General features: G+C 42.7%; 1 protein-coding gene across 1 annotated transcript in view; it reads left to right on the top strand.

Moving 5' to 3' along the window:
• Window positions 1–1,191: 1,191 nt before the first annotated feature.
• Window positions 1,192–17,894, top strand: part of nherf1b (NHERF family PDZ scaffold protein 1b) — a 36,584-nt gene continuing 19,881 nt past the window's right edge. The window contains exon 1 of the mRNA XM_085156817.1: window positions 1,192–2,641. Coding sequence (XP_085012943.1) covers window positions 1,949–2,641 — 693 coding nt within the window. The 5' untranslated portion in view covers window positions 1,192–1,948. The remainder of the gene's footprint in view (window positions 2,642–17,894) is intronic.

Genomic DNA, 17,894 nt, shown 5'->3' with positions numbered 1-17,894 from the left:
CACTTAGCAGACCCACTGAGGCTTTCGGTCCTTTCCTGTGGAAAAAAAGTGCATTATTTGAGCGACTTTCCATCACCAACTTGAACCCACTGCTGCACGTGGTCAGCATACTGCTGAGAGCTTCTGCGTCTGTCCTCTTATCAGGGCTGGCAGCATTCTCAGCTAAGAAGTCAAATCCTGCCCGAGGTTTTAGCCGAGCAGCTTCCTGTCAGGATCTATTTTCACTGCCATGTCACTCATATCTCATGGGGTGAAAAACTGATGGTGGAGTTGAAAACTGATGCTGATTATTCTTGACAGACGATCGCATAGCCAGAAGTGAATCTTTTGTTGGAGTTTAGGAGTACTTGAAAGTCGATGCAGGGCTCCTAAAATGCCCAGTTTGTTCACATTGATCATTTAAATCGCGGTCATCTCCAGCTTCACCTGTTTTTACTGGACTCCACTCGGGTACTTTAGCACGACTTAGCTTTCTTTTGATTGGTTGCCCCTCGCAAACAGCAGGTGGGTGGGGCATCTGCGCTCACAGACAGAGCAGTGTGCATGAGATGACCATATGGAGTACATTCACTCTCTTTGACGTCATACAGAGACAAAAGCAGGAAACAAAATATTTGAAGCTGAGCATTTAGAGCAATCTTTGCTCTCTAGGACTATCTGCACATATGCAGGCTTCATTATTTGAGTCTGCCAAAGGAAAGTCCCCTTAAGCCCGATCTGGTGAGTCAGAAAGTCATAACTAGGTCTTGTCTGGTTACTAATTTGAGGTCGCAAGTCTTTATCAACCCCCCAAACACTCTCATTAAAAACAGTATACGGTATCCTGCAGGGACATCAAACTCATCTCAGTGTGGGCCACACACAGCCCACTTTGATGTTAAGTGGGTCAGACCAGTAAAACGCCCTCTACTTCAATGTAAAGAAGTTTAACTGAACGTTCAATACCTGAAATATCCTAATATAAGAAAAAAAAAGTGATTTCAACAGTATGTATTGATTTGTCTACACAATAAAGAAATAATTAAAAATAGAAATACGTAAAAGCAAATTTAAAAATAATTAAATGTGTCAGCATGATTCTTTGGAAAAAAATAAAGAAAATAAGTTGAAAAAATTTATTTAGTAGCTCAATGCCCAAACTAATTTCTACAGGAACTTTTCAGTGATTTAATTGTTCCTCTATTACTTAATTACTTTGATGTAGTGTAAATCTAGCAAAAGCTGTAAAACTGAAGAAAATACAGTTAACAGTTCATAATTTATGGGCTCCACCTCTACCTCAGTGGAATGACTGTTTCTACAGCGGCGTGTGGAGTGAATATGCTAATGACAAACAAATGTTTTACCTGTGACTTCAGAAAGGTAAAAGCTAAAACTAAGAATTGATTGATTCAGGTTTTAAAATCCCCAGGATTACTCGGTGTGTGTTTTTTATATGTATTGTTTTCCTCAAATACTGTTTTTTCTTCTTCTTCTTCTTGTTTTTCGGAAATCATCGCGCCTCGATTTGTATTTGCTCCTCCACTGGCCCCTAGTTTGCATGAAGCTGCCAGCTGGGCCGTTCAGTGAACGCACCTCCCTCTTCCTGAGTGGCTTTTCCACTTGTTTTGTGCAGCAACACTGAAAGGGAGCGTCTGCTGATTGAGTTTAATCGGCCTCAGCCCAGTCCCCGGGTCAGGACCTTCAGTGCGCACAGGAGCAGGGGCTTCGCTCAGGATTTAGACCACCTCAGCTGCAAAGAGCACATTAGGAAGAAGCAAAGCAGCAGCAGCAGCGTTTCTCACGGACTGGTCTCCACAGCAGGGCGGGGGGTGGGTGTTTTTTTTAAATTTTTTAAGAGGGTTCCTCTCATTCACACATAATCTTCCTCAGCAGCATCCTGAGGAGGCTTTCTAGTTATTTCCACAGTGAACCAGCAACAGGTTGAGCAGCAGCAGCAGCAGCGTGAATGCGAGTGAAGCCGAACATGCCGAGCAAAAGCCAGTATCTGCGCCCCCGGCTGTGCACGCTGGAGAAGGGGGACAACGGCTACGGCTTTCACCTCCACGGGGAGAAAGGTAAGACGGGCCAGTTCATCCGGTTAGTGGAGCCCGACAGCCCGGCAGAGACCTCCGGGCTTCGTGCCGGCGACAGGCTGGTGTACGTGAACGGGGAGGACGTGGAGAACGAGAGCCACCAGCAGGTCGTGTCCCGGATACGAGCCACCGTGGGCTGGCTGGAGCTCATAGTGGTGGACCCGGACACGGAGCAGCTGCTGAAGAAGCACAACTTGAAGTGCCTGAAAGCTTTTGTCACCGACGGGGTCCCCCTACCCTTCGAGGAGGAAGAAGTGGAGGAGGTGGTAGTGGTGGAAAAAGAGGAGGAGGAGGAGGAGAAGACGACGACGGAGGAGGACGAGGTAGTGGTGGAGGAGAAGCAGGAGGATGGAGAAGTGAACGGGACAGAAAACGGAGATGAGCCGCGAGAAGAAGAGGTGGTGGAGGAGGTGAAGCAGGAGGAGACACCTGAGGAGACGACACCTGAGGAGACTACACCAGAGGAGACACCTGAAGAGACGCCCAGAGAGTCCACGCCGATCCCAGAGACTAACGGGCAAATCCACGGACACGTGGAGAAGAAGCTGAGCATCAGCTCTGAGAAGGTGAGACACACGAAACTGGTAAATTCCCGCATTTCACGAGAATTTTCGTGCACCAAGTTTTGCAATTTCTGCGTTGTGCAAATGTTTCACTATAAAATCAGGCACCAGGTTTCCCACAGATCCAAAACTTTCCCCCATAACTTTTCAAAATAAAAGCCCCTATTTCTGTGGTTTTATTCCAAGCATCCCCACCCACAATCTATGCCTATGCCAATGATGGCACTTAGCTCCCTGCTTTTACCCAGGTACTGTTTCATGCAGATAATAGGTGCTCTGTGTCAGCTGCATCCACGTGTTGCCAGGTTGTGGGCAGGCTTTGTTGGCAGGGCATTTGCTGTGGGTGAAAGGCTTGAGATCATGAAAACAGGGCCTCAGACTGTGCCTTTCTTCTCCCAAATAACTGATTTCCTAATGTTTTTCACAGTGCTGTGAGATACAGGACTTATATTGCCAATGCCAATATTTTTAAGCTATAAAGGCAGCTTATGTAGGGAAGAGCAGTGTGTCATGAGATGAATCATCATCAGTCTGAAGACATTTCATGACCACTAAATCACTGTGATGTTTACTTTCTACAATTCATTTTTTTGTGTTATCTAACACAAAAAAACGAACCTTTAAGCTTTGCTACGATACCAATACCAACGATCGATATTCGTACCGATCTGATCATCTTTTTGTTTTCTGGCATTAAAGAGAATTTACTTGAAAATGTGAGGACAGTGACACAATGAAGTTGAGCAGTTAAAAAAAGAAGAAGAGGAAAAAAATGTACCCTCAGTGTAGAAAACCACAAAAAACAAATGACTTACATTTGTGAACCATCCACAACAATCACCAGGAAATAGTTTGGTCCCCCAACTCCCCTTTTAAAAAAATATGAAACAAAATGAAGCCCACTAAGTGCCTTTTTTTCACCCTTTGACACGTTCTCAATCTGCGTCAGCCACTTGTTGTTTCCCGAGTGTACCAAGTGTAAGCTCTCCAGAGGACGAGGGTCCCTGCAGTCTGGAACATCTGTGTCCCTCGCTGCAGCGTCTCGGATGTTTATCCCCGAGGCTGTTTGTGTCTGTGTGCGGTGCTCATCCTCCGTACTTAACTGTGGGTGGAAAGAAGGGTCATAATAGCCAGCAGCCGTCGCAAAGAGACAGAGAGGGACCGGCTAAGCTTTAATTTTTTTTCTTTAATATAATAATCATCTTCTGCGGGTGAAGTGTTAAGTGCTGATTAATTGGAAGATGATTCCATTAACACTTAATTGCGAGACGGCTTCTTTCTTTTTCCTTCACATGTGTTAAAAGATAAAACAAATAGGCGATGACGCTGCAAACTGAAATTACGTTATTTTGCTGTGAGTTGGCCACAGCTGTACCGATGTCTGCCTCTTTTTCCATCTAATGGAACCAAAAATAAATTCAGAAACTAACCAGAAATGCTCATTTTCAGGAATCATGACCTGGTTACTCAAAAACAAAACAAAGAAACAAAAAATCCAGACTCTGTTGTCAGCAGTTTCATGTAGGAACTAGTTTCTTGCTAACAAACTTCACTTGCCAACCATATTGCCCTGCAGAGGGACGAAGCTGTGACAGTGTGAGAAGATGCCATCTCCATGTGGACTGCAAGTTTAGCTAGCTCCACCCGTCTTTTGTTGGTAGATTATGATGATAATAAACTTTATTTGTATAATACTTATCAGAACCAGTGATAAACAGAGTTTCTAAAAAACACATAATAAACTAATGATAGATTCAATAAAGAATCTCGAGTAAAGAATAAATTGAAATAAACTTAAAATGCAAAAATTAAAGTGGAGCCATTAAGCCTGGTGTAGTATGGTGATGCTTGAACTTGTCTGGACCAACAGTAAGAATTTCTGTTATCCGAGTTTAAAGTCAATATTTGCATTCATGTCCCTTTCTTGGTGTTGATTAGACAGTTGTTAAGTTCAGAGAGGTTTGTTGAGTCTGTGGACTTGATTGGTTGATAGAGCGGTTTGTCATCGACGTAATAAAGGGATGGAAGAAGGATGGGCCCCATAATAGACCCGTAAGGACTCCAGAGTCACCAGTGTAAACAAAAAAACAATTCAGTTGGTCAGATATGAGCTAAATCACTGCATCCCAATGCTGCAGCCTCACAAACCAAACTTTATGGCCTGCTATATCAAATGCCGCACTTAATTCAAGTGCTATGAGAATGGAGCACTGTTAGCAGTAATAAATAGTCTTCGGGAAAGGTTTTGCTATAAAAGATAACTTTTGCATCAAGGCCAGATTTCTTCTTTTACGTGATTAAAAAAATAACCTGTTTTACTGATTAACAGCACGTTTGATTATAGATGGCTAATGTTTTTCTGTAAATGAGTAAAAATGCCTTCACCAGAACAGCAGTCCAGTTACACTGCTTAGTAAACCCGAAGTGGAGCATAAAGCGATCAGTTGTCCAAATGAAATCAATGAAATTATTCATCTGTTCTCAAAAATCTGACGCTCATGCTCAACTGACACAGTGTTGCATTTATCATAATGCATGTATATATTTTTTTTTCTCTTGTACCCGCAGTATAATGACAGCATTCACATACCCAGAGCATGCAGGACTTTTCTGGAAACATGTTTCTGGTATTTATTTAAGATTCTTATTTTTTCCCTCTCACATAAAAATAGCAACAGCCTACGCTTGTGCACAGCACTCGAGCACTGCTCAGTTATGTTGTTTGTCCTAGGAATATACAGCGATTGTTCCTGTGTTTACTCTCGATAGTCTCCACAGATGGCCTAATGGAGCTGTGGCAGTGCGGTGCACGCTGGCACGCAAACCAGCGGGAAACAAACGACAGCACTCCTAACAAATTCATTCTCACCACTCGGATCTTTTATTCCAGCTGTCTCCCAGAGTTTAACATACGGAGGATCTGGAGTGAGTAGGGAGCCTAGCTGGGAATTTCTGTTTTTGTGTAAAGGCACAAACCTCAGGCTGAGGAAGTAACTTGGGGACACAGTAGAGAGTATGAGAGTGTAAATTGGACTCGAGGGATGCTGTTTAAAGTCTGCTTGCTTCTACATTGCATTCACAGGCACCCTCAGGGTGTTTTTGGCATTAACTTTACTGTTTCTGGAATTTTCTTCCTACATCCTGTCCGGCATTCCTGTCTCGAGTCCCGTTGCCAAGCCAATAACACACACACACACACAACCTTGAAAAACACAGTGTTGGTTTAGCGGCCACACGGACACTCCGCCTGTCTGGCTTCATCTTTGAAGCGACACAAAAGAGGGTTCGAAGAACGACGCCCTCCCCGGAAGCTGAGGAGCCCCGGTTTCCATGGTTACACTGATGGCGCTTGTGTGCAGTTTGTGTGAAGTTGGTGCGTGTGTGTGTGTATATATGTGCGAGGATGGAGGTAGGCGAGAGTGAGAAAGCGAGGTGTGAAAAACTGGATGAGCAGAGATGAAGGTCGAAGTGATCAGCTCGGCCGCTGTCGTCAGCGGCGAACAAAACACACGGGGGGGGGGGGGTAAAACACATCAGCCGTTCCAAAGGTCGTCGTTTTGTTTACCGGGCAGTAAAATTTTTACCCTGCTATTGTGGAGGTCAGTGAAGTGTGCCCAATATGCTCTCCTCTGAGCTCTTGTTGCAAGACTTGTGGGGATGAGAGTGTATTTTTTCTGGCGGCGTTTGAGCGATTGAGGTGGTTGTATAACATCCCATCAAAACTGGAGCTGAAACAATCAGCCAGTTATTTGCTCAGTCAACACAAAGATTTATTAGCACCTGCTGTATTTTTGACAATTTGATGTTCTTAGTCATTTCTCCTACTCACTGGAATACAATCATGAGCTGTGGGAAAATGAGATTTTCTTCTTTAAGAATGTGTTTTAAGATGACGTTTATCTAACGTGGACTGCAGGGAGAGAGAGCGCGGGAGTGGGATATTTTAAGGACTTGACTGCTTGCTGCTTGCTTAAGCCCGACTTTAAACACTAATTAGAGGGAGAGGCAGGACCGCTAGTGTCGGATGTAATTGACTGAACCTAGTTGAGATTGTATACAGAGGAAAGTGTGTGTAAGTACAGCCGACAGAAACCACGCAGACTGCAGGAGCCTAATTTGAGCCGAGAAAGGGACTCGTCTATTGATGTGCTGGCTGTTTGTCACTTCTCTCTCCTCTAATCTGGACTTTCATATAAAACCTGCTCATTAAAGACCTTTCCTGAACATACGTGTTGTTTTTTAATGCAGTCCGTACTTAGAGAAAACAGTTCTCAGGATAACATGTTGTGTGGGAGGACTTAATCTATATTTGTATGTTCTCCACTGTGTGGCCTGCAGTGCTGGATTTGCATAGCTCTTTTTAATAGTTTTTTCAGCGAAGACACGAAACTCTCGCTTCCACTAAAGGTTTTGTGATTTGTATCTACTCATTTAAAAGACGTGATTTGTCTTTCATTTGCTGACATGTGATGTAACGCATTCAGAGGCAGATGCTGGGTAAATGTAACTTTCTCTTAATAGATCAGTAGTCAGCTTGCTGTGATCGTTTGTCATGCAGTTGAGGCTGAAACGGCCACACCTACACTGACTCTTTGAGCCAGCGTAGTTAGGGCTGTGATTCTGGCTGCTTGCGGGCGTCTAGTGGAGTCTTGGCCTGTGCTCAGTTCCTGGGAAGTTTGTGCTGGTTTCCTGTCATTGTTGTTGGTGAGAGATTCTACCACCTCGTCATCATGATCCTCCGTCCACCCAAACCCCCCCCTCGTCTTGGGCAGCAAGAAGACTCTCAGCAGCTTAGTGCAGAGTAAACTGTGGTCTAAACACTGGGGAAGCAATCTCACCATTGCTTGGCAGGGAAAAGGGCACATACATGCAACATTACGAGTGCTAATGCAGCCCAGATGAATAGGGATCGCCCAGGGGTGGACACTGAGTTGTGGTTCTAAGTCAACAGTGCGTCCAGCTGATAAGTTGTGTGTTAGTCAGTCTGATTATCATTGAGACAAAGCCAGGTATTGTTCAAGGCTGTGTTTGGCCAATGAATTGCACGTCACTGTGTTTGTCTGACAGGATCAGATATTCTCCATGATTCATTCTGACCGACTGACGTTTGCTCATGCGCCCGGGCATGTCTTTGCGTTTCTATTTGTTCTGTGTGGGTGCTTTCATGTGTGTGCGCAAGCTGGTTTTTCACGCCCCTGTGTGAGAAAGTTTGGGAGTCACCCTTCTCTGCCCTTTTGTTTGCTAGATATGTGGGGCGGAGGATGTCATGCGCTTCATCATGTTTCATCTCGGAGATCTCTGTATTTGTGAGCTTAACGACTTTCCCGCTGCGTGTTTTGTTTATGCGAAACTAGAAGTGCAATATTAACAAATCATTAATAATGTGGACACAGTAGCAGAAACATTCATGACCTGTTATGGTCGTCTGTAGCAGCTACATAAAGATAAATGACCCACACTCCACAGAATTGTATCAGGCAGTTGCCAAGGAGCCATTGAGTCAAATCTAGTCAATCCAGTTCACTTCAGTTGTATTTATATAGCTCCAAATCATAACAACAGACCCCTCACATTGCTTTATATTGTAAGGTAAAGACCTTGGAATAATACAGAGAAAACGCCAACAATAAACTCCTGTGACCAAGCACTTTGGCGACTGTCGGAAGGAAAAACTCCCTTTTAACATGAAGAACCCTCCAGCAGAACCAGGCTAAGGGAGGGGCGGGGCCATCTGAGGTGATGGGAGGGAGAAAGGAAAAAAGACACACTGTGGAAGAGAGCCTGTAATAATAAATAATTAATAGAAATAACTACAGTGGAACCCAGACTTACGAATACCCCATTTAACGAAAAATTCAAGTTATGAAGGCACTTAACGGCAATATTTCTGTCCGTGTTACGGCAAAATGCCCGCATAACGAAATCTGCTGGCTCTGATTGGCTGAGCCCAGAATGCCTACAATGCCTTCTGAATCATGTGACAACCCCCTTGGCTTTCGTACTTGCGCTTCGCTGTTCCACTTGAACGACGTATTGTTGTTGCAGTTAGCAATTAACCTATAGCGTATCATTCACTCAAAAGGCGCGATGGGTGCTTCAACTTACGAAAATTTTTGACGAAAAACCCTCGGGAACGAATTAATTTCGTAAGTCAGGATTCCGCTGTAATGATTAAATGCAGAGTCCTATATAAACACACAGTGAGTTAAAAAGAAAGCCCCCAGCAGTTTAAGCCTATTGCAGCATAACAAAGGGAGTTGAGTAACTGATTGTTTTAAGCTTTTTATTTAAAACAGACAGCAAAAAAAACCAAACATATTTTCTATGTTTTCTGACTCTTATTTCGCAGCTGAGCTCAAGTGGTCATTCAAGGAACTGCAGTTTTCTGCACTCTAGTATTAATATCTTGGTTAATTGCCTGTATAATGTTAAGTAAAACTGTTAAAGTGAATAACCAAAAATAGCAATATGGATCCATTTAGTGTTTTAGTAACCGCTGCTGGGTGCTACCACTGAGCACACTTTACCCACTCATCTATTATCAGGCAGCTTTCATTTGAGACGCTGTTTTTGTGTAATTTAAGGGTGGGAATCGCATGAAACTCAAAAGTATTTTATCACATAATGCTGCCCAAGATGACAAGAGTATCAGGAATGTTTTGCAAGGCAGTCACATTGCAGTTTGTTGCAATATCTGTTTAAGAGTGCGGCGAGGAAAGCAAACAGCAGCCCAAGGAAAGGAAATGAAGGTAGAGAGCAGCGATTGGAGGCCATGCAACAAAGGCCCCGTTGGTACTCCTCAACCTGGGAAATTGCCACGGTTTCGTTTTTTTAACCCGCAGGCCATCAGGGTAAATGAGCATTAGCTTTCTTAATGCCAGCACATGTTCATATACCCCATTGTTTAAATGTCAGACAATCATGAACTGGTAAAAAGAAAAAACTGTCAGGCAGCACTCCAGTGTAAGCGTCTGCAGTAAAGTTGGATCAGCAGCACACTGTTGTATTGATCGTGGAGGTAATAAATAATCAGTGGCGTCAGTGTATCACGCAATTAACGGCGCTCTGTTTCACTGAAACCTTTGTGACACCAGCCAAACAACGACGCCACTGTCCCCGACAGCCAAGGCCACTGTGGCCCAGGTCAGGGGTGGAACCTGAACCCTTACTGCGTGGGTGTGTGGGTGGTTTGGTCGCTGCCTGGCGATTGGGTCCCGTGGGATACTGGATGGAGACTCTACAATGTCACATTCCATTTCGCTCTCCATTCTGCCGAAGGTTCACCACCCCAGCCGGACAATGAGCCGAGGCGCCGCGCCCTGCCGGGGGCGGGGGGGAAGTGACTCGTTGTGCACCCTGAAATAAACCCTCTTCCAAAAGCACAAGGTCCTCTCCACCCTCGCCACCCTCAGAGAGAGTTAATACACTTAAGCAGCGCTAATATCCATTTAAACAATCTCACGCTGTCTTTTTCATAAATAAAATCCTAAATATATCTTGTTGGCGAGGTCATCTTAAGAGGTTGGCTCCAATTTTCTGAACCGTTTTTCACATTTTAGGCTCAAAGTCAATTTTGGTTACTTGTGATGATGATCATGGTGATAGTGTTTCTGTGGCTAGCACACATGACAAACATACAATAGACCTTTCCTGTGCAGCTCTGACGAGAGACAGCCCTTCCTGGGCTAATTTTAAAGCTTGCTTACATTTACTTGTCGGGGAGAGAAATGCATTTAGAAGATTGCTTTTCTTAACTAAGTGTGGCTTTAATAATGTGACGCAGCCCCTTGGCATGTTTTGAGTGATAACAATGAGCCAGAATTTCTTTTTGACTTTTTTATGTGGCCTTGAGCAGTAGCTCTGCAGGCTTTCTGAAGGTCTTTCAAAGGTTTTGTTTTGTTTTTTCATACATTGGATGCTTTTTCACTCATTTTCAGTCCAGTACTTGTACCTGACCATTTTCAGACTAATGTGTATATATGTTTTTTTGTTGTGTTTATTTATTTATTTATCAAGCCACTTAACAACAACCTGTGTATTATTCAAGTGTAACAAAAACACATCATTTGTTCCCATTTCTTTAGCTCAATCTACGATTGATATGTATATCAAAGATAACACACTTTCACGGGCTTAAAATAGCATTTTAGCACCAATGAGGTGATTCTAAAAGAGCTCCTAGCTGCAAACCTGGCATATCTCAGGTGCTTGTGCTTGAAAAATCTGAGGAAAGACTGGAGAAGGACACAACAAAACAAAAAGAACTGGCAGACCTAGAACAGCATCTAAAAGTCATGTCCTTAAGAAAAAGGAACAATATCCTGTTTCTTGAATGTTCTTGAAAAACCTTGGAGAAATATTTCTGACAGCTGCTTAAAAAAAAAAATGTCAAAACTGCACGAGAGAGTTTGTGTTGAAGAACAGAGGTGGTCATGCCAAATGTTGACCTTCAAACTCGTTGTGTTTGCGCATGTTTCAATAAATCACTGGACCTATTTCCCATTTTCCTACAGCAAAATAAAAAGAGATTAGTGGTGGCTTGAGACTTTTGTACACTACTATACAGTCTCACATACAAAAGTACAACACACTGAATACATGAGATGAGATAATGAAGTTCAAAATATTTTCTCTAGCAGGCTGTCGTCAATATGTACTATATAAGGTGATTTCATCATCGTATGGCTTCGACTCACATCTGCATGTTCTGCTTTGTGAGAGCCAAATTTAAAAGTAAAGCCCTCTGACACCTTTTTCATGTTCTATATTTACTCCTCCCTTCCTTTTGGTGCATTTTCTTATAACCACATCAACTGCTGTGTATGTATGCATATTTGTATGTGAGAGGTCAGACTTGGTTTGTTGGGCTCGTGCGGCACTCAGGTATGCAGGGGTGGAGGGTCAAGGACAGGAAGACTGGCTGAGGAGATAAAACCGTGTTGATTTGCGATGGAACAAACCATCTGGCTGTTTTGATGCAACTGTGAGTTTAAAACTGAGGACTGAAGGGTGGACGAACAACAAAAACCTCTTGAGCAAAGCCAGAACCTTCACTTTAACATTTTCAAAGACGCTGAAGTGAAGTCTAGGCCCCTCTGGTATCTTATCAGTGCGTGTACCCCTGCTGTGTTGACTGACATTACCGTTCTGTGTTCAGGACTTCCCCCAAAGAGTTCATCGTAACGGGAACCCTCTGTAAAACCTTTCTTTGCTATCTTTTGTACAGCTAGTTTGTCCCATCCTCAAATGGAAGTGGGGGGGGGGGGGGGGGGGGGGGGGGGGGGGACAGTAGGGTGCTTTGTTCAGCTCTCCGCTTGCCTCCCAGCTGGTTTAATGATCCAGCTTGAAACCCAACACCCCTATCCCGCCTGAGAGAGTGGTGCGCTCCATACACTCAAGAGGACAAAACTTGTGCCGTAGTTAAAAAGGAACCAGGTTTGCATCAAACATTAATTAAGTTTGCCCTTGAGGCTGTTAATCTCCGTTAGAAACTACACATGGCAATCACAAGGAGCCGGGAGGTCAGCAGTTTGTCGCGTCACTGTGTAACCACGATGCCTGGCAGCGTGTCGTTTTAGTGCTTATTAGTTATGCTGATCAAAGAGGCCAAACTCATGGGAGAGCTTCCCCCACTCTTAGTAAAACGACAGGGGGTATGAAGCAATAAGCAAAAAGATGAAAGAGTGACCGCTTTAGATGACATCTGCATTCAGAGCCCATCTGAGTGTGACAGGTTGCAGTTGATGATTTGCAGGACTTGAGTTTTATTGGATGTCATCAGCAGTCGACAGCAGCTGCTTGGGTAGGAGAACAGTGTATGTAATAGGAAATTTCAACATGCAGGCTTTTTTTTTGTCCTGGGTATGTGAAATAAAAAAAGAAGAGTAGTTGAATCGTAATGACTCTGATGATCCCCTGACTTTTATTCCAATGTCATCATCAGGTAAACATTCCTGTTTGTCCAGTACTTTGTTTTTATGGCTACGCATTGTAAAACTAATGCCGTTCCCATCGCACTCATCTTTACAATATGCTGACCGTAGCAGAGGCAAACCACAGATTTATAGCTTCACAGGCTTTTTTTATTTGTTTGTTGTTTTGAAGCAAGAGGTCGACCATATTTGGACTGGAGGGTGGAATGCTAAGGTGTCGGCTAATGCTAAGAAGCTTGGTTAGCAAGGAACATCCACTAACTGTAGGAGTGCATTGCTTAGACACAGTCCTAGAAACTGATTGGCAACTACTTGGCAACCAATGGTTACTAAGGAATAATATTTATTCCCTGACTAGTTGAGTGGCTGCTAAAAGTTGCTGGCATGAAATTGGTTGCTAAGCGGTATAAAGTGCCTCTTGGTAAGCGTGATTGGCTTGATCACTAACAGGATGCTGCGGTCACCCATAGTTTCTATGGAAGATGCTAACTTGGCTTGAAAAAGTGCCGTTTCCATTACACTTTTTCAAGTTTGACTACCGCTCAGTGGTTAGCTGATGAGTGTCGGCAACGTCCGTGCAAGCTACGGGTGACCATAAGCAATCATCATCTTTTGGTGCAGCACCCTCTTTCCAACCAGTTTCACCTGAACTCTAGCAAACGCCAGACAGGGAATACTAATTTTTTTCCTAGTGATTGAAGGTTACCAGGCACTAACTAACTGACTGGGGCATAATATAACACGAAAACCTCATTCATAAAAACACACACACTTCTCGTGAGCACTCTATTAACGTCACAACAAGCAATAATATTTGTAAGATAATAGCATTAAAAGGGCTCTAAAGCCACTACTGTCACACTGACTAGAATTACAGCAAAAAGTGATACTGTATATGTCATCCTGTGAGTCATCCCTTACCTAAACCCATTATAGGGCTCGATTTGAATCATAACAATGAGTTTGTACAAAACCAACAAAAAAAGTCTTATAATGTCCTCCAATAACACACTGCTCCAGCGAGTGACCTTTAAAGAGTTAATTTTATATGAGTGAAGTGCGCTTTTCATATACTTTTTTTATTACGGTGAAAAATTACTTTCAGATAGCAAAACAGTGGCTATAAACTTTTTTATTTCTACCTTAAACTTTGGGGTTTTAAGCCGGATTTAAGTGGCCACTAAAGGAACTGCAGTTTGTGCCATTTTGTTTTTAAGCTGCTTGAGTAACTATTGCCTACTTAACGTCAGCTAACATCTAATATAACGTTTGCTTCTACAGAAATATGAGCACAAAACCATAAGATTGCTGCGGTAGTTTGCAGTTTCATCCCTTGTCTCGTCTGCCAGTTTAAGTTTCTTTCATATTTAAATAAAACTTATAGATAAGAGAGCTTCATTTTCAGCATCATCTCCTCCCCATGTGATTTTTTTTTTTTTTTTTTTTAATTTATTTTTTTAAGTGCTGCCTGTTGTTCACTCAGAGGCCTGTTAGTTGAACTTTGCCATCATGTCTTATCTCCTGGTTATCACAGCTTCCTGAGGAAAGCCAGAAACAAGTCTTAAAGAGGGCCACGCAAATCTGGGTGGGGGGGGATCTGTTAAAAAAGCTCGATAAGAAACCTCTAAAAGCTCTAAAAGAGGCAGCCGTGTGACTCAGAAGTGTGGTTTTGGAATATTAAAATGGGACCTCGTATTGTCTCGGAGTTATTGGTATTCAAAGCAAGATAGAAGCTGCTCACTCGCGCACACGAGTCGTCCGGAAGAAGGTGTGTGAGAGTGAAAACCAGCCGGCAGCAGCTGGGAAGCAGGTTTTTTTTTTTTTTCTTTCTTTTTTTTTTTCCAATAGAGATTTTTCTTGATGCAAACAAATATTACGCAACTACCTTCCTACTAACAAAAAATGGTTTGGCTTTGTGTGGACTGCTCAGTGTTACTTAACTGAGTGTTGATGCTGTTTCAGTAACAGCGGCTACAAATGGTTTAATAACTACTAGATTATGTGAAGTAACGTTTTATTTTATCACGTTTAAAAGTCAGCTCATGGTCAGTTCGACCGCTTATCAGGAATTATGTCAGTATTTTATTGCTGGAAATCACAATACAACGTCACAGCTGCTGTGAATAACCCTGGTATCATGGGATTTATCAGTCCCACCTCAGCATGTTTGTCAGGTTTTCCTATTTGCCCTCCTTTCTTCCTTCTTTTTTTTCAGCACAAGTAAAAGTATAAAATAAAAGACAATCAAACAAAAATTGATTGTCTCTCACATACAAATATACATACATACACAGCAGTTGATGTGGTTATAAGAAAATGCACCAAAAGGAAGGGAGGAGTAAATATAGAACATGAAAAAGGTGTCAGAGGGCTTTACTTTTAAATTTGGCTCTCACAAAGCAGAACATGCAGATGTGAGTCGAAGCCATACGATGATGAAATCACCTTATATAGTACATATTGACGACAGCCTGCTAGAGAAAATATTTTAAACTTCATTATCTCATCTCATGTATTCAGTGTGTTGTACTTTTGTATGTGAGACTGTATAGTAGTGTACAAAAGTCTCAAGCCACCACTAATCTCTTTTTATTTTGCTGTAGGAAAATGGGAAATAGGACAAGTAAAAGTATAAAATAAAAGACAATCAAACAAAAAAAATTGGGCTTTTATGGAAATGGTTTCCACAGCCTTCCCATATGTGTGCAGCTTTTCCATGATTCCTGATTTCTATGCTGTGTGCACACTACAGGTGACAAACTGATGCAGTGGATAAGCACAGTTGCCTGCACTGCCACATAGCCATCATACATGAACATAGGAACATGTGACTGCAGACTGAAAAGAGTTTGGATCTGCAGCCAGTTGCTTCTACACAGATAGCATGAGGTCAGACTGGCTCTTCTGGGCATTTTAATGAAAGCAGTTTCATTTATTAACATACGGCGGCAAATCCTGGTAGCATTTCTGTTTCATTCTGAGAAGTAAAGGCAGCACAGGGGGAAGCATACTGAGGAAAGATGTGTCAACATTTCCTGTTCGGCACTTCTCTCCTTAAAGGGAAAGTGTGTGTCACTTGGAGAGTGTGTGTTCATCTTGAGACACACTTTTTTTTTTTTTTTTTTTAATCCAAAGAGAAGTTGTTTACACAACAGAAAAACTTGACTGTAAAGTAACAGGTGAAAAAGATTTAATCAAAGGCTGTATATGAAAGATGGCTCTCATAATGCCTCCTAATCCTTTTTTTTTTTTTTTTTTTTCTTAACCTTGATGTGATGGCAACCTGCCCGCACAGGACGAGAGAGGCAAGGTCCACTCTGGACATGGGACAGGTTGCTAACAACCACCATTTAGCCTAGCATACATGTCTTTGGAGTGTGGTGGGGGTGGGGTGTAGTCATATTACTGTAGAGAACCCACACAGGCATGTACAGCTTTATGCTGAACAAGAAAACACCATCCACTGTGTGATGGTGCAACCAAACCCTGGGCATGAACCTGTCACACTCCCATTAATACTTCAGTGTAAACAGGTTTAAAAGTCACGACAGGGACATCAGCTGTGAAAACTAGGAGGCTGAGTACTTTAGCTCTTTGTTTTGCTTTTTTTATTCAATTGAGCTGAAAATGAGGATTTTTCTGTGAAACTGGGTGTTTTAACATTTCAGTATATTGGGATTGACTGGTTTTTGGAGCGACTGTTTTACTTAGGCATTATTTTCCTGTCCTGGACGTTGCTTAAATGGGCTGTAATAGTGAAACTCTCCATTCCTTTAGTGTAAAGAACTTGAACCTGAGATATCTTGATATAAGGAAAAAGTGCAATTTCAACAGTGCATCTCAGAACCTTTGAAACTGTACTTCATAAAGAAAAACTGCTGTAGTAAATGAAAGTAATCACTTACTACTATCATTTACAGCACTCAGTTATAAGAAACAAATGTAAAATTACAGAGAAAGATCTGAAACTAGACTGTCCTGTAATTATAACACAAATTGTTTGTTAAGTCACAGAAACGCCACCATCTACTGGAAGCTTTTTCTAGTAGATGGTAAAAAAGAAAACAGTAATTTCTCTGTCATCTAATTCTTTATCTATTACTTATTTACTTTGGGTTAGCATGAATGGTCATGGGGGAGGTCTGTATCAGTAGGCAAAGCTGTTAAAGTTATGAAAATACAGTTAAGTCCTCAATTAATCCCGGCTTTCACATTTTTCTAAAGCCGTGCAGTGGGCCAGATTGGAGTCTTTACAGGGCCAATTCTGGCCAGCAGGCTTTATGTCTGACACCTCTTTGATTGGATTAATTTATTTTTCCTACCACATATTATGCGCTTGGACTGGGAAGAGCCCAAATCCGAGTAAAGTTTTACGCAGATGTTCCTAATCTAAGCTGAGCTCAGGCCAAGAGCGAGTCTGCCTGAAAGGGAAGACACAACTTCACAGTTCAGCATATCACTCTGATTTAACCACGAGTCTCAGCTGGTTATACCAGGAAGAGCAGCAGTATGAGAGAGTGAGGGAGTTTACACAACATGCCATGAATGTTAAGTCCTGTGGGCCCAGCGTATCTGCACCTCATTTTATAACCGATCATCAGATTTTTATCAGTAGTGAAACTGATAACAAGTAATATGAGTAAAGCGTAGCAGCAGCAGCATAATCACACACACACACACACACACACACACACACACACACACACACACACACACACACACACACACACACACACACACACACACACACACACACACACACACACACGGCATCTTCAGTTGTCCTCCTGGCTCGTGTGTGTTCAGCAGATTCCACAGATTTCAGACCCGCGTGGAGATTCCTCAGCCCTCCACTCCTCTCTGATACAAATCCTCCCTTGTTGTTCCTGCCAGAGACTCTCTCGCCCTCTCTTCCCTAAGCAGGAACTGCTAATGTCAGCCAGAGCACCAGATGATGAGATTGAGGCCCGTCTGACGCTTCGATGTGTCTGAATGACACTCGATAGTTTTTTTTCTTCTTTTAAATGGCACATGGTGAACTGAGTGACTGTGGATCACACAGACTCAGAGCTCTTACATCCAGTAGATGATAACTTGTAATCACATTTGTGGTGAGAGCCAGCCTTTTTATACAGATAAAGCCTCTCTCTGCCACCGCACAGAAGAACAGCGCATAGAGCTCTTATTCAGGATTTCAGAATGAGGGAAGGTCAGTAATAAGAAACGCCGAGCCACCAATTCAGACGCGGTCTCCAATTTTCTCTTTAGTCTCTACTTTTAAAAGCCTCTGTTAAATTTATAGGACTTGCAAGGGAGGGCTCCCT

This window comes from Neolamprologus multifasciatus, chromosome 4 (assembly GCF_963576455.1).
Source record: "Neolamprologus multifasciatus chromosome 4, fNeoMul1.2, whole genome shotgun sequence".
Classification (NCBI taxonomy): Eukaryota; Metazoa; Chordata; class Actinopteri; order Cichliformes; family Cichlidae; genus Neolamprologus; species Neolamprologus multifasciatus.
Note: the sequence above shows the minus strand (reverse complement) of the source record. Positions and strands in the feature narration are given on the sequence as shown.